At 32.0% G+C, this 20,291-nt stretch overlaps 7 protein-coding genes across 7 annotated transcripts; 4 read left to right on the top strand and 3 right to left on the bottom strand.

Annotated features, from left to right (window-relative positions):
- Nucleotides 1-51: 51 nt before the first annotated feature.
- Nucleotides 52-4,827, bottom strand: IML1 (GTPase-activating protein IML1; the record flags this gene model as incomplete). The annotated part of the gene is made up of 1 exon (XM_003684092.1): nucleotides 52-4,827. One exon carries the CDS (start codon nucleotides 4,825-4,827, stop codon nucleotides 52-54), a length of 4,776 nt encoding a protein of 1,591 aa, XP_003684140.1.
- A 766-nt stretch (nucleotides 4,828-5,593) lies between these two features.
- On the top strand, nucleotides 5,594-6,580 carry TPHA0B00350 (chalcone isomerase domain-containing protein; the record flags this gene model as incomplete). Its single annotated transcript, XM_003684093.1, has 1 exon — nucleotides 5,594-6,580. The coding sequence occupies one exon, from the start codon at nucleotides 5,594-5,596 to the stop codon at nucleotides 6,578-6,580; it is 987 nt and encodes a 328-aa protein (XP_003684141.1).
- Nucleotides 6,581-6,839: 259 nt separating this feature from the next.
- On the top strand, nucleotides 6,840-8,138 carry TTI2 (Tti2p; the record flags this gene model as incomplete). The annotated part of the gene is made up of 1 exon (XM_003684094.1): nucleotides 6,840-8,138. One exon carries the CDS (start codon nucleotides 6,840-6,842, stop codon nucleotides 8,136-8,138), a length of 1,299 nt encoding a protein of 432 aa, XP_003684142.1.
- A 252-nt stretch (nucleotides 8,139-8,390) lies between these two features.
- On the bottom strand, nucleotides 8,391-8,576 carry ATP18 (F1F0 ATP synthase subunit i; the record flags this gene model as incomplete). The annotated part of the gene is made up of 1 exon (XM_003684095.1): nucleotides 8,391-8,576. One exon carries the CDS (start codon nucleotides 8,574-8,576, stop codon nucleotides 8,391-8,393), a length of 186 nt encoding a protein of 61 aa, XP_003684143.1.
- Nucleotides 8,577-11,463: 2,887 nt separating this feature from the next.
- On the top strand, nucleotides 11,464-15,396 carry TDA9 (Tda9p; the record flags this gene model as incomplete). Its single annotated transcript, XM_003684096.1, has 1 exon — nucleotides 11,464-15,396. The coding sequence occupies one exon, from the start codon at nucleotides 11,464-11,466 to the stop codon at nucleotides 15,394-15,396; it is 3,933 nt and encodes a 1,310-aa protein (XP_003684144.1).
- A 532-nt stretch (nucleotides 15,397-15,928) lies between these two features.
- ENT3 (Ent3p) lies at nucleotides 15,929-17,128 on the top strand (the record flags this gene model as incomplete). Its single annotated transcript, XM_003684097.1, has 1 exon — nucleotides 15,929-17,128. One exon carries the CDS (start codon nucleotides 15,929-15,931, stop codon nucleotides 17,126-17,128), a length of 1,200 nt encoding a protein of 399 aa, XP_003684145.1.
- A 166-nt stretch (nucleotides 17,129-17,294) lies between these two features.
- TPHA0B00410 (Zn(II)2Cys6 transcription factor domain-containing protein) lies at nucleotides 17,295-20,132 on the bottom strand (the record flags this gene model as incomplete). Its single annotated transcript, XM_003684098.1, has 1 exon — nucleotides 17,295-20,132. The coding sequence occupies one exon, from the start codon at nucleotides 20,130-20,132 to the stop codon at nucleotides 17,295-17,297; it is 2,838 nt and encodes a 945-aa protein (XP_003684146.1).
- Nucleotides 20,133-20,291: the final 159 nt, after the last annotated feature.

The raw sequence follows: 20,291 nt of genomic DNA on the forward strand, positions 1-20,291 counted from the left end.
GATTTCTATATAACGCTTTGTAAATAATAATATTATCAAATTCTATAGAAGTTAATATTTTTGTTCAATTTGCTCATCCTCATTGTCTAAATAAATTTGTTTGGCCTCTTCAAATATTGACCTTAACTTAACTGGATCAGAACACATGTTTTTGAATTCTAGCATAACACCTTGTGCATTAAATTGCATTCTAATGTGTTTTTTATTTTTTCCTATAATATTCCCTTGCTTAGTTCTGTTCATGTAAATATTATTTGGAGCCAAAAATAAATCTCCATTGTCCTTAATTTCTGCAATATACGCACCAGATTTATGAATATATTGTGCGTTCTTAAAAGTTGGAGCTCCCCAAGAATATTTAATAACAAAAGAACTATTTTCATCATTTAAAAAATGAAATGCTCTATTGTCTAACAAAAAGTCTGATTTCTTTAACAAATAAATATGATAGTAAAACTTATTTTTAGTTAACATATTTTTAATGTTAAGGTCAGCTTCCTCGAAAGGATTTATTGCGAGTTTGACTTCTATAAAAGTATGAAAAGGATTACTGGCTGGAATAGAACACAATTCTTCCCATGGAACTTCAATTAATAGTAATCCATATTTTTCACATAACCGTGACCAATTCTTAATTTTATCATCAATCAGCTTAGGAGTAGCAGACAACCATTCTAGTCTAATATGAAAACAGTGATCTGGGTTATGAACTTTATCATAATGGACTACACAAGTTTCTTTTTTATATGATTTACAATCAGGATCTAGATCAATCGTGAGAGAATTACTTAGTACTATCGTAGGCTTTACGTCTTCCAATATTTCGTCACTACCTTTAACAATTGAGGAGTTACTCTTATTAGCACTTGGGGTCATACTTGATTCTGTTCTATTACGGTATTTTCCTTCATTATAGTTCTCTTTAACTTTCAATCCAGGTGCTAAAATTTCCGGGTCTTTATTTTTCAAAGCATATTCAGAAGTAAGCTGGTAGAAGTAATAACCATCTAAAAACCCATGTTTATTTAAAACATGGAGAAACACATTTTTGTCCATCAAATATTGACCATATGCTATGGCATCTTCTCTTGTCTCTATATCACTAAAATTTCTAATCAACCAATTAACCATTTCAGAACCAACAAAACAATTTTTGAATTTGCTCCAGTGCCATTTCCTAGTAACTAATGTCAATTTGTCTTCACTACTCTGTAATTCGATAGTTAACGTTTTGAAATCGATGCTCTTATTTAGTAAAGTTTTAGGAGTTGAAATAATCAAGTCTTTTGAAGCTGAAAATTCGGATGACTTGATTTCTTCATTAATAAAATTTATAAGGGAACCAGTATAGAAATGAATATCTGGCGGTTGTTCATCATTTTTAACTGTCTTAACTTTTTCGTCAGAGCTCTTTATTTTTGATTTAGCAATAAATGCAGTTAAACGACGCAACCCCTCTAACCTTAGTTCTTCAGATGACAACATCTCATTTCTACCATTAACTACTGTAGACAACGTGTGCAATGGAATTTCAACTGGTAGGACCACGAACTTGGCTTTAAAACCTGCATACTTCCCATCCTCCCGATAATCACCGTAACAAGCGAGTGCTTGATCAATTTGATTCCAATTTAATGATTTCCTTGTTGCATGTAATGGGTCTCTTTTAATAGTTCTATATTCTTCTTCATATCTAGTCTTAACCAAAGGCATGTAACTAGAGACTTGATCCAAGGGATTCTGCTCTCGCTTTAAATATCTTTGTACGTCAATAACACCATCAAGCCCACATGTTATTCTGTGAATTTCTGTATCGAGCATCATATAAAATTTTGTGCTCGTCCAATCATCATCAGAAATATACTTATTAACAGATTTTGACTTTTTATCGTTGGTTAGTGAGTATTCTATATCCTCTACTTGATCACCCAAACAGATTTGGAATCCTGCTACCAATCTCATATAAACCATATGCAAAAGCAAGTCTTTCGAAGTTTGATTATATAATTCTTGATCAATGTTCATCGTAACGGAATGATTTCTGAATTCATACTGTTCTTTAAACTCTTGAGAATTAACAAATGTTGTGATTGTCAGGGGAAGTTCTGCTGGTATGGTGAATGATCTCCACTTACTATATTTCTTGGCCACGAATCTGGGCAACACATCTCTCCATTTTTTTGACAACAGTAAACCAGCAACTTCATTACTAACAGGAACAGACGGATTTTCAATTTCATTCCACGAAGAATTAGTATTATACTTATCAAATAATTTTGCTTTTGGTCCATGATTAATAGTAAGCCTCGTACTGCTATCATGAAACGGAGTTAATCTATTTTGAATAGTAATATTGGATGATGCATCTGTGTTTGAGGATTTTTGACAAGATGACAGATCATTGTGTGAATTATTCTGGTCAGTATTCATTATTGCTAGTCCTAAGTGCTTCTTTATAATGGGTGAATTTTCATGTCCTTGTGAACTCGAAGGAACATTATTAACTGCTTGTAAAGGTTTTTTAGCTAAATTGCCCACGTTTTTATTTTGATCAATCTGGGATTTACTCTGTGTAATAGCAATTTTATCTTTGCTTTTTACTGATGTCAAAAGCCTCTTAAAAACTTGCTTTCCAAATATCTCTTTTATACTATCGGTTTTACTGATGTGTTTTAGAGAGTCAATGGCATAAGAATCATCTACCTTGTTCATAGAAATATTAGAAAATGTACTATAGATTGCATTTTCGTGTTTTGGAACAATATCAGGTACATCCTCTATTAAGTCCTCACTATTTTGAATATATAAATCTGCCATGACATTATGTTCGGCAATTTTTTCTGTTTTTGGTTTTGATAGTTTAGATGTATTCCAAACTAGTTTATTGGATGATTCTACAACATTATTACCAAATTTAGTAGATATTATGTTTGCATTTGGTTCATTATTGACATCTGGATATGAGTTGCTGGTATTCTGATCTTTGTCGGTTACTGTTGAGTGAAATACATTTCGATCGTGATGAGTAATTAGTTGATGAATTGATACTTCTCTTGGGTTGTTCATTGACAGATACGCAATATCTACTTCTTCCATCATTTCATTTTCAGTAAGGCCCATGATTCTTAATTTATACAAATTGCATCTTGGTTGCCAGTCATCTAGCGACGACTTATGACCGTCATTCCAAAAAAATATACTCAGCCAAGATGGGGTGCAATGGTGCAAGTTATTGTCATAATCAATATACCTGAATAGTGGAACAATATGTAATGGGGATCTAGCTAGACAAATCAAGTCCATTGTCATTTCTAAATTCATCAATTTTTTCCCAGTTAACTTTAATAAATCATAATCAACATCATAAATACCGGAACTTGGAGATATTAAGATTACATGTGTAGTTGTATGTTTCAAATCAAGTTGTTTAAATGGGTCTGTTAAAATTGTGGCTGCAAAGTTGACTAACTCCAAAAAATTTGATTTTATAACAGGGGTGAATCTCCCTTTTATCACAGTAAATGTACCGTTCTCTTGTTTTACAGTTACATTTTTTAATTCCTCCGTCACTTTCATGAATTCTCTTCTTAATACTTCCATAGTCTGAACCCAATCAATAATGTTAACTTGATCAACGACAATTCTATAGTAATCACTAGTCGTTTTCAATTTCTCTCCTGGTTTCAAATCATTATATGAATTTGTAGACATATCCATTGAAATTGCGAATGCTATAGTTATGCTATGATGAGTATCACGTTCTTTCCATTTTTTAAAAATCTTTGGAAATAACGAATTTATTAGCTTCTGAAATAATTGTTCACCAGATTCTTCAAAATTCCACATTTCTTCTGTAATTTGAATGATAAATATTAATCGAGCAGATTCTGATCTAAAAACAATTCTAGTGCTTTCCCCAATATACCCTGATAAAATTTTTCTCCCATCTCTATATATACCATTGACCACAAGTCTCAACGAATCTGTAAGAAATAGCTTTTGTTCTGAAAACACGCAAGACGCTAATAATTGTTTTGATATACACCACATATCACCTCTATTCAGTAAAAGATCCTTTACATTCAATTCTAAAAGATCGATTTCACATTCTTCTTTTGATCTTTTTTTAACCCATACTTTCGATCTTGATGGGAGTTCTAATAATGCTTGTAGTTGTCCTGATGCAATTGAGAGTTGTTGAGATTTATGCTGTAGTCTGTTTGCATTGGTTATTAAATTTTTTGCTATAAAGTATATTTTAACTCTTCTTCTAGATTTTTTAAATATTGTATTGTGCTTATTATTTTCTGTTCTATCACCTATAGAAGATATTTTTTCATGCTTGTCATAATTCATCAATTCACACAGCTCACCTTCTTTTACTCCCGGGAGTAGTGAAAGATCTACCATAATTGGAATATTGGGATACCGTGTTAGATCATGATATGTTAACTCTAACTGATACTTTTGATTTTTTAATGTGGCTGATCCTTGGACCTCAGAAGATCCGAAGTTGGTTCCATTATCAATTGGGAAGCCGCTTGTGTTTTGTTTTGAAAGGTTGTCAGTGTTCGATGTAGTTAGAGTTTTATTGTGACTGCCTACCAAAAAATTACCTGAAACAATCGATAATGTATTATCACTTGTACTTCCATTTAAAGTATCTGCCTTTCCACTATATACACTGCGATCTAAATTGTTGCTACTATTGCTATCCGTTGTTGTCGAAATTCTTTTAAGCCTCTCTAATCTATTCTGCGGCTTCTGAACAGTTATATTTAATTCCTTACCTTCATTTCTATCTTTTTTTCGAAGACTAGAAAACATTTTCACTTCTTTTAATCTGATTGCTATTAAATTTAGTCACACTTCCAATAAATTTAGTGACTATTATTCCCTATATACTATAAAATAAAATATCTTCACCGACCGTCCTCAACTACTAATATGTGCCATTGATTGTTGGAGAGGTATATACAAGCAAACCTAACAAACGGGTCAATTGCTATTACTTCCCCCATGCATAACCGTCATTAAATCTATCTTATAGCACTTATCCATTCTATAAAGTTGATGGTTACAATGCTTCATTGCAACCTTTAAAAGATGGAAATTAGACATTGCTGTCACGTGATAATGACACATCGTAGCATATAGTCATAAAGATACAGACTCAACTTTACTAGAATATATATTATGCTATATAAGGTCTAATACATTTGTATAAAAATTAACTAAAGACTATAATGTATATTCTCCATTGTGTTTAGTTGTTGACCTCCAGCTGCTGCGTCAGAAGTACCTTCCAAATGAATTATTTCTTAAGAATCTACTAATTAGCATTAGTAATACCAATTCGTAAAATCGACAAACGGTCGGAACGAAATTGTTACTCAACTTCTGAATGAGATGAATAGTTAATTATATTTTATTCATAAGGGGTATTACTCGAACAAGCATATATATATATATATGTGTGTGCGTGTTTGTGTAGATACGTGTGTATATTTATCATTTGCTAATACCAGCCTATTAAAATAATAAAAGACGTTTTGTCAATACAACCACGAGGAATCGCTGATTATAAAACATTATGTTCAGTAATATTTTTAATAATATAAGTGCCAGAACTTTAAGATCTAGTTTAAGAGGGACTACCAGGGTTCTTTCCAAGAGACTATTGAGTAATGCTTCTACCAAGACTGTAAACCAAACTAAATTTCAGAACTTTAAATGGGCAACTGTTGGGTTAGCTACGGGGTTAACCATTCTTACAGCCACTTCCACTTATCAAAATGCCAATTCCAGTGAGTTGCATACCTCTACTCATTTGATCAGAAATGATTCTGATGCACAAAAAGAAGGTGAATTATCGAACTCGGTTACTGTATACAAGGATGTTAGCCCTTTCCCATTGGTCATTGACAATTCTGTTTATGAATGTATCAAAGGAACTTATGATATGTTAGGTTATGGAATCAGAACTGTCTACTTTTATGTGAAATTTAAAGTTTATTGTATGGGTATTTACATTTTAGAAGATGATAAAGCGAAAGTTGGGGAAGTGTTGAATTCTAGTTACATGAGTAAGGCGATCATTGGTGCAAAAGAGACTCTATCACAAAAACAAAATGTCTTTGATGCTTTGAACGATCCTGCAAAATCGATGCTTGTTTTGGAAAATTTGTTAGACAGTAACATTAGACTGTTGGCTAAAATTACTCCTGTTAGAAATACAAGTTTCGCTCATTTAAGGGATGGTATTTCTAATACTATCTTGAATCATCCAAATATTGCAGGTCACGAAGAAGAAGTTCAAGCAGGTGTTCAAGAATTTAAAGAGTTGATCGCTGTGAACCATCAAGTCCTAAGGGATGACGATTTATTCGTGCAATTGAATTCCGATGGATCGTTGACCTTTTCCCAATATTCTCGTAAAAAGAATAAGTACACATATTATGGTTCAGTTAAAAACCCAATTGTAGGTAAATTTTTATTTTCTCAATATTTGGGAGGCCCAAAACCTTTATGTCAACAGACTAAAGATAACGTAACAGAAAAATTAGTATCATTAGTTTGATTAACATTTTTATAGTTCTCCAATATATATATATACATACTATTTTCCTTTACTCAACAATATTAAACATTTTTATTTAATTTAAAGATGGGCATTTTTCAGGCATCGCATTCATAACTGAATTTCACAATTTATGATAATGATTATAATAAAAAGAATGAGTACGTCACATAAATACGTATACTATTGAGATTTTAAGTACACTTGTTAAAAGGAAAGGGAATAATTGGGAATCACCCCTGAGAAGTGTATTCTAAGAATGTTTACCAGTGCAGATACCGCTGAAATCGAAAGCCTATTAGATGAATCAGATCTTAAATCTCCAGGATTTCTCAATGATGATGTTGTGAGGAGAATGTGTGAATATATCAGCCATAACAAAAATGGCTCCAATTCAGTTAACCTTAAAATAAAATGCATCCAGTTTGTTAGTTATTGTGTCCTTGGTGATATCGTAACAAAAGAAATAAGTGATTTAAGCGCAACAACTGTTGATTCGGTATTATCAAAAAATATTGATGATAAAGATATTATCATGGATGGATTAATTGCAAACATTCAAAATTTATTATATAAACCTTCAAATAGCTTTGCAAATGTGCGGTCAAAGAGCTTAGGAAGTGGATTAAATCCAAAACTAGGATTCAATCGAACAGATGAAACTAATTTAGAACAATGGAAACTTAATGGGGGTCTTTATTCAATACCTTTGCTACATGTTATACTGCGACATTTAGATAGAAAGCATTTTAGTTCAAATATATGGTGGATAACGCCTGCAATCTTAAACCTTCTAGATGATACAAGTGACCTACATAAAATCAAATTAAAAGGCGTCAAAGCTTTACAAACTTTATTAAAATATCCATTTTGTAGCTTGCCAAATGGCAAAGAATCACAATGGATTAGTTTTGAACAAACTGGCCTTTTTGGCATATTTGAGCCAATATTAGTGAATATGACATATTTCTTGCCACCGTCCTACCCTGCAAAAGAAACCTGTATAATTTATGAATCTATTTTCCCTGCTTTGATTTTATTATATAAGAGACAGTATGAAAACAATGAAGTTCAATATAAAACCTGTTTACAGAAGTTGTTATCAGATAATATATTAACGAATATCTTTCCCAGAATAGTGTCTGAGCATGAATCATTAACTTTAACCACCATCAAGTTTACAAATCAGTTAATAAATGAACTAAAGGAAAACATAACGATTTTATTATCGAGATTTATTTTTGTACTTGGCGAATACTTTGTTAAGAATCCATTTTTCACAACTTCGATAGCAATTGTAGAAGAAACGATAAAGTTAATATCTCTATTAATTAATTTTGCACCTATTGAAAGATTAAACTGTCATAAGTACGACTTCACTGCCTTATTAATAATAATCTATGAGAAAAATGATTTGGAAGGAACTTTGGATTCAGATCTGTTAGACAAATTGAAAACAACTTGGGATTCACTTATAGACAAAAAATGTGGACTAGATAAGAATGAGATGGAACAATTATTGAAATCGAGAAATAATCTTGAGCAACTATTAAACTAAATAATAGATCCAGCAATAAAATTCATGCTTGCAGCATTTCAACTGTATGCGAGAGACAGCTCTATTGTAATAGCATTTTTTTTATTATAAAATATAAAAGCATTTTATGTTGTATTATTATTTTTATACATGAAATAAGTTGACGAATATAAATAGATAAATCTTATTTGTAATGAAAACTGACGCATCTTCCTCAATATCGAAAGAAAAGATAGTTATATAGTATCAGAATATGAGCTCCCATTTATAAAATTATTGTGGGTTTTCAACAGGTTTTTCACCTCTAGCAAATCTTGGGTTTCTTGGGTCATTGATGAATTCCTTTGTACCGGCAGATAAATCAGCAGCCTTACCCATTAAACAAAACACAGTAGCACCACCGATAAAGAAAGGCCACAATGGCTTCATAATTGGAGTAGGAAATCTTTTTGGTAACATATTTGCTTGCAGTATCAAACTAATCTTTCTGTTTATTTTATTATACTTTTCACCAATACTCTAAATATCTGTTTTTGCGATTAAAACAATACTTTAAAGCAACCTTATATATATATATAAATGTACACACACTGACACACACATATATTTACATAAACCTATCATTATTAAAACAATGTGTATGCATCTTGAAGCCAGGGGCAGTTTCAAATCTCATTCGAAACTGTTCAGCCCAATAACTAATTTCTTACTTTTCACTTTTTCAAGAATCATAACCCTACCGAGCGTTAAAAGAGCGTCTTGCAACTATGGTGCATTAGGTGTTCTTGCCGACTATCACTATTTGATACAAAAGTCACATGGCCATAAATTACCGATGTCTCTCATTGGTTAGTGGATAGTGATTGTATTTTGCGAACAAGAAGGAATGCTCACGTACATAGATCGTGTCACGCAGTGACAACAGGATAACACCATACTTTGGCAACCTATTAAAGGTATTCATCACACACACACACACACACATATATATATATATATGTATATAGTATATATGTTATTCTTAATACCAATACAAGTGTTTATATTGTTGGCTTTCTTTAACTGGGACATGCCCTATAGTGTAGAAACCGTTCAAAGGCAAAAAATTAAAAAGGCACGAGAGGGCGGCTAAACTTCCGCAACACGGCCACTGTCGCACGGATCCGGGTAGCGGGTTTGATGTCCGCGGCTAATTGCATAAATTGGTCATCTTTTCTCTCTTCTCCCATATGTATATAGACAGCGTATAGTAAATAAGATTAAAATGACACAAAACACAAAAAAATATCTATGGTAAAAAGGGAGTTAAAATGTTTTATATAAAAGGCGGCTATTTCTTTTCTGTCCTCGTTCATTTTTATTCTCACTTCTTTTTGTTGTATGTATAGAAAGGTTTGTTCCGCTGGTCCAAAAGAAATAAACGACGTGTGTGTGTCTATATGTAAGGTTTATATATGTTACCAGGGATTGAATTGTAAAGTATGTATGAGGTTGTTTTGTATATTTATTTACGTTTTTTATATATGATAATTATAGGAGCACAAGCATATAACTGACGTTTGATACATCGAATGCGTATGCACATGGAGAGTTCAAAAGAGCGTTTGATCGCAATAACAGTGGAATGCATGTTTTAGTGAAAGCGATTGAACCTTTGTTTGGCTGTCCGCATGGCAAAGATTGGCATTGGTTTAATACGAACCTTTGAGTTGATATAATACGAGAATTGAACCCAGTTTCGGAAAAACATCGATCTCAAATGTAACTGAGTTGAATAATCCATAAAAATGTATAATCCGTCGGTTGTGTATATCACATTTGTCCCAATAAGTGTGCCATAGTACTGTGCCATAGTACAGTGCTTCAATTGATAACTGCCGATATACCTGGCGGATCTCGTTTATGCGAGTGCAAGCAGGAGAAAGATATATACTGAACTAGTTCGGATACAACAACATATGTCCTTTTTCAAGAGAAAAGTCATCTCATGATGGATTTTGAGACCAATTTAATATCTGCTCTGATACTCTGTTGATAATGAACAGCACAAAATACAAGATTTCGGAAAAACAAAAAAGAAAAAAGAGAGACCAAAATGGTATAATAGTATTCCACCTATGCACACCCTGTACTTTAATAACGGGATTGTAGATGACAAATTTCATAGTACAAATTCCGCACAGTTTAGAATAAGTAGTATTACTCCGTGTTAAGTTAACATTTATTACTTTTATTCTTTCGCAACATATTATTTATTTTGTATGCGAAAAATCCCATCGTTGCTAGGTCAATTCTTCGAAATATTATTATAAGAAAATCACGTACAGAAAGAAAAAAAATCTACCATGGTAATCCTCTGAAGAAGCTAATTATCGTACTGCGACTGCAGTTCATTACTTTGACCACTTTCTGTTTTATTTTTATAATGTTTTTTTATGTGAGATGAAAATTACTTAAAAGTTGCTACACTCATTTTTATAGATTGTTGTTGTCGTTTTTAAAAGTTTAAATACCCAAACGAAATAACTAATGTTTGAAATTTCAACAACACATTTTTGCAAAGGTTGAATAATAATTGAAGCATGTGTGTCTCTCGTAAATCTATTATTTATGAGTAGTGTCGTACTGCATTTATTAGATTTCGAACACACCTCTATGCCCGATTTAGCAACTAGAACTTAAACTGTTTTCATCAATAATATGTTTGTCTAACGGTTTTCTAATGCATTACGCAATTTTTTTTATCTATTGTCGCTTTCTCAAATTATTGCTTTTTTTATTTTGAAAAATTTTGAATATACTTAGATAGTTTGTTGCAGTATTCAGTGCGTGAGCATTCTTTCAGTTTCGTAATTCTAGATATATATTCAGAAGAATCTAATATGGTTTGTAATCATATAAACTAGAGACAAACTAAAAAAAAAAAAAAATAAATAAAATAAAAGATAAGATACAAAAGTGAAATAAAAACATAATAACTAAAATTGAAAAACTCAAAAACGTATAATAAAAGATTTGTAATATTGGAAACTGGAAAAGTACAAAAATAATAGATAATAGAAGGTTACCACGTTATTACAATAATATCGATAATTCCAAACAAGTTATTTGCTGCTTACTATTTTTTGTACATTTTTAATCGAGCAAAATACATTCTGTCTAAAAATAACAGATACTATTAGTGTTTTGTCATTGTTTGGTTTCGTTTTTATTGAGAGTGTGATAAACTATTTAGAAATCTAACGTTAATTATCACTTAAAAATCGATAGATTTGGAACTAACTTTTATCAATTTAGTTACATTAAACAAGACTGAAAACTATTATTTCGATTAGAAAAACGAAAAATGGTAGATATGTTAACTACTAATAAACAATCATTTATGGATGCACCAATTCCGATTCCAATAAAATCAAGACCAATTAAAACCGACAAACCAAGACCATTTTTGTGTTCAATATGTACAAGAGGCTTCGTTAGACAAGAACATTTGAAAAGACATAAAATATCACATACTAATGAAAAACCCTTTTTATGCATATTTTGTGGTAGATGTTTTGCTAGAAAAGATTTAGTGTTAAGGCACCAATATAAACTACATCCTTCTTTAATAAGTAAAAAAGAAGCAATTAATGATACTGTCTCAGAAAATGAGGGAACTGTAAATAACACGAATATTGTCAAAATCGCAGGAAATAAGAAAACTATTCTTCCAACACCATTAAATCCTCTTGGTATGACAGCTGCTGAGTTAAAAAAACAAAATAAGATTGATAAAAGAAATCACACAATGCTTAAAGGAAGTTCCAAAAGAATAAAAGATATTAAAACGGACATGATTAAGAGAGAACTTGATAGCAGTAACGCTGACAATAATATAAGTATCCTTAGTGACAGTAGCTCCGAAATTTCAAATTCTGTTAGTCCAACATATGTGTCACCTACTGGTAACTTGAAGGCACCTCCTGAGAAATTTAGAAAAAGACATGCATCCTTCTCAGCATCAAATGTATATACCTATAGACCAGACAATTTACAAGTTCCATTTCCAGAAAAAGATGAAAATGAGATGGCAATCGATACTCCTCATCAAGTAGGATTTTCTACTCCTCAAGTGACTCCTAATAGATTGTTAGAAAAAGTTTTTAATTCAGATTATCCAGAAAATGATCCATTCCAATTTAGTTTGGATGATCCTCTCCTTCAAAATGTATACAATGAAAAATTCGATGGAAATCCATTAATACAAGGTAATCATACCAACGTGAACGGCTCACCTTTACAAGGAAATACTGATGGTAATGCTTATTTAAGTTCCACACAAGATGATATATTATCTAATCCAAAGCTTCGTAACAGTGATGGTGTTTTAAATAGCTCATACATTCATTCAGCATCATTCTTATCATTAGCTAATCTGTTGACGAATAGTTCAATAGGTCAAGGTGGTTATTCTAATAATAGCATGATATTTAACAATGTTGGTATCAATAATCATTCAACAAGTATGAGTAACTTGTTTGATTACTTTAGTAATCCTAGTGAATTGAATTTAGCTGATAAAAATAATTTAACCAATAATCAATCTATTAAATCATTGAAGAACAATAATAATTTAAATGATAATCAACTAAAAGTTGAAGCTAATAATTCAAAGTTACCTATTTTAAATAATAGAGATAACTTTGATGATAAATGGTTGGATGATTTTTTGACAGGCAATTCTCAATTCCAAAATGTGGATCTCGATAAATTCAAATTATCTTCAAAGCATTTTAATGATATTGGCTTTGTCAGCCAAAATTATAGTCCTTCGGAAGACTCTCAGAACAATTCCAATGCCGTTTCTCCAAGAGTTGATCCACGTCATCTAAGTTCTGAAACAATTTCCTTGGAAAATACAGTGTCTCCACTAACTGATTTAGGTACGGCAAATGACTCAAGTTTACCATCTTTTGTTACTGATATTAATAAAAGTAATATCTTAACAGCTAACAATCCAAACAAACTCAAATATATCAATAATGGAAGAAAAAATAGTGTCGTTACTCAATTTTTTAATAACCGTCAACATGCAGTTTTCAATGAAGACTGTCATTTCATGAATGACAGTCTTCATTCTGCAGAAGGAGCAAATATGTTTAACTCGAATTTACGAACCAAGCAGGATCCAATGAATAATACAAATAATATCAAATATCCAGAATTTACTGAAGAGATTCGTACCTACATAATAAGCAGTAACAGTTTATCTGGAGAGTTATTCCCTACAGTTGAAGAATTAAATTCATATACAAAGCTATTTATTATTAAATTTCATAGTCTTTTCCAGTTTATCCATATTCGTTCTATTGAAATCAAACCTGATAATTATACCTTTATTTTATCATTAACAGTCATTGGAGCACTACACTCTTTCCATTCCACACACGCTATGCTATTATCAAGAATTTGCTGGACTCAAATCAAAAATATTATAAATAAGCTTAGCCAAACACATAACTATGCGAATACTCCTCTATGGGTAATTCAGGCAATGATCTTGCTTATCTTTGTCAACATTTTTAATAATAATTTGAGTGTTGATCAAAAGAAGATTATTCATGCTCAAATTAGCACATTGGTGGAGTTGATTAAAGTAACAAAAATCAACCTACCAATCGAAAGCGTTGAAAAACCCCCAATTCAAAGTAATCATGCTATGGACTACCAGGACCATCCTGAGAACTTATCTAAATATTTGGCTCAGTTTAATACTTCTGAACAAATTGACAAAGATTTCCAATATTTTATCAAGGCTCAACAACGTATTAGAACATGCCATGTCTTTTTAATTGTTTCTATCATGTTTACAAATATGGCCGGTATCGAGTGTTATTTCCATTCAACTGATGTCAAATGTGGTATACCTTGTTATCTTCCAGAGATGTTCGACTGTAGTGATTCTGTACAATGGTATGAGATGTTACAGAAAAATAAAATTAGATTAGACTCGAAGTTTGCTCTACTAGAACTATGTAATGGAGGTGAAACGTATCAAAATTGTTTGAATTACTTGGCAAATGGCAATAAATTCTTTTATGAAAATGAAAAATTATCATTTAAGACATTATTATCATTATTGATAGGTATACATGAAAAGATATTTTTGGAAAATAACAAGTTAGCACTTCAATATGATAGAAATTCATTAGAAGGTGAAATACAATGGAGATCAAACTCTAAACCAATCATTGATTTTGCCATGAAAAACTGGGAGGCTTTATATGTAAAGAATGGCGGTGTTTTAGCTACTGCAGATGCTGAACTAATTAAAAGTTTTACTGCAACGAATATTGAAGCGTTACTGATTATCCCAATGCACTTATTGGCATGTATTCGTAAATGTGTTAATATTACTCCTATAATGAGCACAATATATCAACAAGATTGGGGTAAGTTGAATAGAATTTTGGAGAATAAATTTTTTTACTGTGACCTTGACTCTGTGCATGAGGCTACTGAATATTCATTAATGGCCATCAATTTTTGGATTGAAACTGTAGCTGTTGTTGATAATGCACAGAAGACATCTAAAAGAACTCCAATTTTTTCTGTAATGAGTATTTTTGTTTCTATATTCATCATTGCTGAACAAATGAAGAGAATTGAGGACTGGGCTTTTACTATTACTAACGAAGCATTGACACCAAATTCCTTACCATCTATGTTAAAACCATCTGATAGAATGATGTGGTTAAAATGTGAACAAATTTTGAAAAAAATTGAATTATATCAACTACCAAAAGGTTACAATAAAGAGACGTATTCTGAATTTTTAAGAACTCAAGCTAATGGTGCTTTAGATGTTGATGTATTAAACGATAAATTAGCTATATATGCAATGGAATCCTCCACAAACATTCAAGAAACAGCAAATGTCATCAAGAAGGCAAGTCTATCGACAAGAAGTTTATACCTTGGTGTAAGAATATTAGGTGATGCTCCTATATGGCCAATTGCATTATTGTTAGCACATGCATTACAGTCGAGAGCTATTTATGTAAGAGCAAACTACAATATTCATAATTCATATATGAACAACATTAGCAACCAACTATTTGATTCTATGAATGTCGAGACATATTACAACTCAGTATTACATTCAACAGACCCAGGTAATGAAATTCTTAAGAATTCCAATACATTTAATCAATTAGATAACACAACTATGAACATAAATAACACCAATAAAGGTTTCCAAACGGATTCAGATGATGATGGAATACTAAGATTTTAGAAAAATGTTTCAAGTCTTTAAATGACTTCTATTTCCACGCACGCACGCACGCACACACACATCGTATAGATTAGTTTTATACTTAATAAATAATTAATGAATTTCCTTTAAAATATCTTTTAACACTTTCACAAGTTAGCATTAACTTACTGACTACCAGCATCCTGAGAAGTTGGTTTGGTGTTGTTGAGATCGGTCGGTTATTGATCGATCGTATTTGTCACTCAATACGAATTTCAACGATGAAAGAAAAACTGTGTCCCTTTTAAACCAAATCGATTTTAGAAAAAGAATAATTACAACCTCGATGTAAAACATTTAATAAGTATTTAACTGTATCGGTAGTTTTTATTATCATATCAATCATATAAGGATAATTAAAGTTGCGTTAGTCTGTTACTTATTGGGGAGGAAAAACATAATTGAAAAAATTGTTCATAACCAAATATTGTTGCTACACAAAACTTACATTTCAATATTATCATAATAACAAGCGTTTGAAATATATACACTAATAAAAAATAAAGAGGATATGAGTTTGGAAGATACTCTAAGTAACTTAACTATATATGATGCCAAGAAATATTTCCGTAAGGCCCAGAATGTTATGTTCAACTATACCGACATGGAAGCAAAAGTGCGTGAAGCCACTAACAATGAACCTTGGGGTGCTTCATCTACTTTGATGAAACAAATTGCACAAGGTACTTATAACATAAGAGAAAGAGAAGAGATTTTGGGAATGGTGTTTAGAAGATACACAGAGAAAACTGCTAGTGAGTGGAGACAGATATATAAGTCACTACAATTGACCGACTATTTAATCAAGCATGGCTCCGAAAGGTTCATCGACGATGTTAGAACAAGTATAAGTTTGATTAAGATGTTGGAATCATTCCACTACATTGACTCTCAGGGAAGAGATCAAGGTATAAACGTCAGAAATAAAGCACAATCCCTTGTTGCATTCTTGAAAGATGATGATTTAATACGTGCAGAAAGGAAAAAAGCAAGAGAAACTTCGAAGAAATTCAATAATGTTGCAGGAGGTAGTGCAGCCGCTGAGACTTTGGGTCAAAATCCAAGAGCTGGTTTCAGATCTTCCTATAATAATGGAATTAGTGTGAGTGCTGACTTTGACAGTGAAGATGAAGACAACAGCCATGCTGCACCAAAAATTACTTCTGCATCAAACCTTCCAGCCAATAATGATGATTTATTTACATTCAATAAATCTTCTAATGAATCAATTAATATAAGGAACTCTGCCTCTCAAGATATTGCAGCTGACGGTGATGACGATGACGATGATGATTTTGCAGACTTTCAGAGTGCGGCTCCAGTTGCTGCTCAATCTAATGTTCAGGACTCGTTACAAAATTCATTATTTGACGTAGGCACTGGTATTTCTGCTCCTTCTACAACTTATACTCAAATGAATTTCCCTGAAGTGGTGCCTGCAATTGCCTCTGAGCAAAAGAAAGTTGATCCGTTTGGTTCATTGTTCATGAATGCCAAAACCGAACCGATCCAAGCAAAAAAGAGTTCACCACCATCAACAAATATTGCATCACCTGTACAGGCTCAAGAAGATGATGATAACGACCTATTTGGGGAAATGACAGAGGCTGCGCCAATCGTCCAACCAGCTAAACTTACTCAACCGGCTCAACCGGCTCAACCGGCTCAACCTACCTCCAACAATGATGTTGTTGACTTATTAGATTTATAGGGGAACTTTTGTAGATATTAAATCAGAACATTTCACAGTATAGATTTTAATTATATACTAAAGCAATTTAAATTTATACTACTATAGTGTGAATATAGACCAATTTTGAGAATTTAATGTGTTTATATTAATGCATATCTTCCACTTTTGTTAAAACTATTTACTATTATGTATATCCACTAAATATATCTGACCAAAATTCATCATTTAAATGGTTAAATCCTAATGCAAGAGAATCCATATCAGATAAATATTCAGTTAAGTTACCGACAGAAGTAGATGGTGAATCTTCTGTTTCTGTTAAAGGAGTAGTTTTATTGTGCTTGAGACCAAGGTTATTACCGAAGGATGACGTGGTATGTGCAGGAATATTTTGCATGACGTTTGGGATATTTTGCGTATTTGTAAATAATTCCTGATTATGATTATGTTTGAAAGTTGAAGAACTAGAATCGTGCTTTTTGTTATTAACATTTTTTGATGCTGCTTTCTGTCCATTTGTTTTTTTGTGCTTGAGTATTTTTTTATCTTCCAATACTCTGCTAGCATACGTTTGAACAAAAAGAGCGATGACATACTGAAATTTCAAAATGAACGTATTATAGACATAAATTTTTGAAGTTTTCTCTAGTAAGTCAGAGACTTGGTTTACAAGGTCGACAACACCATCTGTTTGTGTAATATATTTGTTAAGTACTGGAATGGCGATAGAAGAGTATCTGCATCTTAACAATAACATACCTACTGTATAAATAATTCTGGACATGTGAAATAAAGGTAAAGATGCAACTAATCTAGGAGTTAATTTCAAAAATTCCTTTAAAGCTAGGATGCAACACTCACAACATCTAACAAAAGATGTAGTGATATTAGAAGGCAATTCTTTAAAATTACCGTTTAATATTAAAAACCTTCTTACAATAAACTGATGTAAAAATGACTCCACAGAGAAGTAGAATGATAAAATTCTATGCCTGTCGTCTGGAATCTGCACAAATATTATATCAAGCTGTTTTTTATATCTCGTGCACAAATTATTGATATGTCTTTCACTGTATTCTGGATCATCGCGCTCTTCATGCGTATCAAAAGGTTCGTGAAGGTACGTTTGTATTTTTTCTAGCAAATGATTCAATTTTAAAAATACTACCCACATCTCATCATCTGTAAAGTTATGAGAGGGTTCATTAGAATTTTTGTAATTAATAATCTTATCACATGCATTTTCCAGGGTCGAAGACCATTGGATATGACTCCGTTGTCTCAGAAATAAGGCAATGTTGGTTGCAGAAATATAGTTAATAATTTGTATTTTATAACCATTTTCGTATGCTTCCAGAGGCGATACCTTTTTAAACCTATTAAAGTGATTGCTTTCTTCTGGGAACATTGCGAATGATCTATTTCTTGAAGTAGGTCCTAATTCTTTGGTCAAGGAGCAGCTGATGTAGTTGAATAAATGATAATGAGTGTTGTTGGACCATTCAGGGAAATTATACCATAAACATAATGTCAACAATGATTCTAATAATTCTATTGATTTCCTATTATGTTGAAAAATTTCATTCTTGATCAAATGCAGCGTAAAACTATTCAGATTAAAAATCGTTTCTTCTGTAGTCTCGTCCTGCTTCATCAAGATAGATACGATACATATAATTGTCGTGAAAAAGATAGGTTTTTCAGTTCTTAATTTGTCAACCGTAGTGTCTTTACTAATTTTAACAAATGGTAGTCTACAATCACGATCTATAACATCTCTGTATAAGTTTAAACGTCGATCAGCTTCTTCATAAGTGAGCAGATTCAGCGAAATAGGGTCTGTTACTCTATCCGCGTAACTACTTTTTACTAAAGTGTCACTCCATTTAACAGCTAGGACATTCAGAACATCGTATAGATTATGCACTTTACCTTTTTGTTTTATTAATAATGACTTTAGTTTCTTCTTGAATTGAGATGCGCTACTGTCTGTCATAATGTTGCTCAAATCACTATGAACCAAAGCTTTTGAAATTTCATTTTGTGTTTCGGGAAGTGAGTTTACTGATTGAATTATGTTAACTCCAGTATTGATACTATTATCGACAATTGAAGGCAGATCATTATCGTAATATTCTGAATTATGCTTGCTGCAACTTGCAGGTGTACTGTATATATTTCCGTTCGAATAAAAGTTTGGTATTGGCAGCCTACTCTTGTAATTATTATTAATATTATAAGCAGTATTTGTATTATGATTATTGTACTGTTGATTCTTGGATAATCTGGAATCCATAGAATGTATGTTGTCTAAACTTATGCTCTTAGTTATATTTGGCCAAAGAGATGAAACAGGTGGAGTTACACTTGATAAGATAGTGCTGGTATCTGGTAGCATCCTAGTCCCTTCAGAATTTGGATTTTGTGAGCTTGCTTGATAACTCTGTATATTATTATTCGGGATGGTTTCGTTGGGAGAATACTGTTGGTTTAAGTTATTTGCTTGTGTGGGGAGAGAACTGGGGGTAAAATGTCCTAACTTTAAAGGCTTTCCAGTGTTGTTACTTGCTATGGATATATTGTTAGAATCAGTAAACTTACCTCCAGATATATTAGAATTGTTCAGATATTGTGAGTTATTTGAATAAGTAATGTTGGGTTCTTCTGGTTTAATGAAATCAATATCATTATCTATTTTTTGTCTTTTCACTGATGATATCGATTGAGATGAAGGGGAACTATGCGATGAAGATTTTGGTGTTCTTCTATTTCGTGTTCTTTTTGACAAATCAAAAGTACATTGTCTCTTTGATTTTAAACATCTGATACAAGGTTTCCAAAATATATTATTTAAATCTGATGGGACACATTTCTGTTTAGAAGAATGACACGTAATACATGCTACAGTATTTCGTTTTCTTTTCTGCCAAAGATCGGGATCAATGGCTGTGGGTTTTAATAATCTCACGTCATCGGAATCTACACCACTGATATTAGTAAGACCAGTATTAAACACAACCATATATTGGTAATTTAGTTCAGTAGGTAATCTCTTTAAATATATTGGTGTTGAAAAGTTTGCACTCTTTTGCTTATATTAATGTACTGGTAAGAATCAACAGACAGAGTGCGTTGTTCAGTCTTTGTGCACATGCAAAATCCTAGGTTTATAAATTTTAGT

Source organism: Tetrapisispora phaffii, chromosome 2, assembly GCF_000236905.1.
Source record: "Tetrapisispora phaffii CBS 4417 chromosome 2, complete genome".
Lineage (NCBI taxonomy): Eukaryota > Fungi > Ascomycota > Saccharomycetes > Saccharomycetales > Saccharomycetaceae > Tetrapisispora > Tetrapisispora phaffii.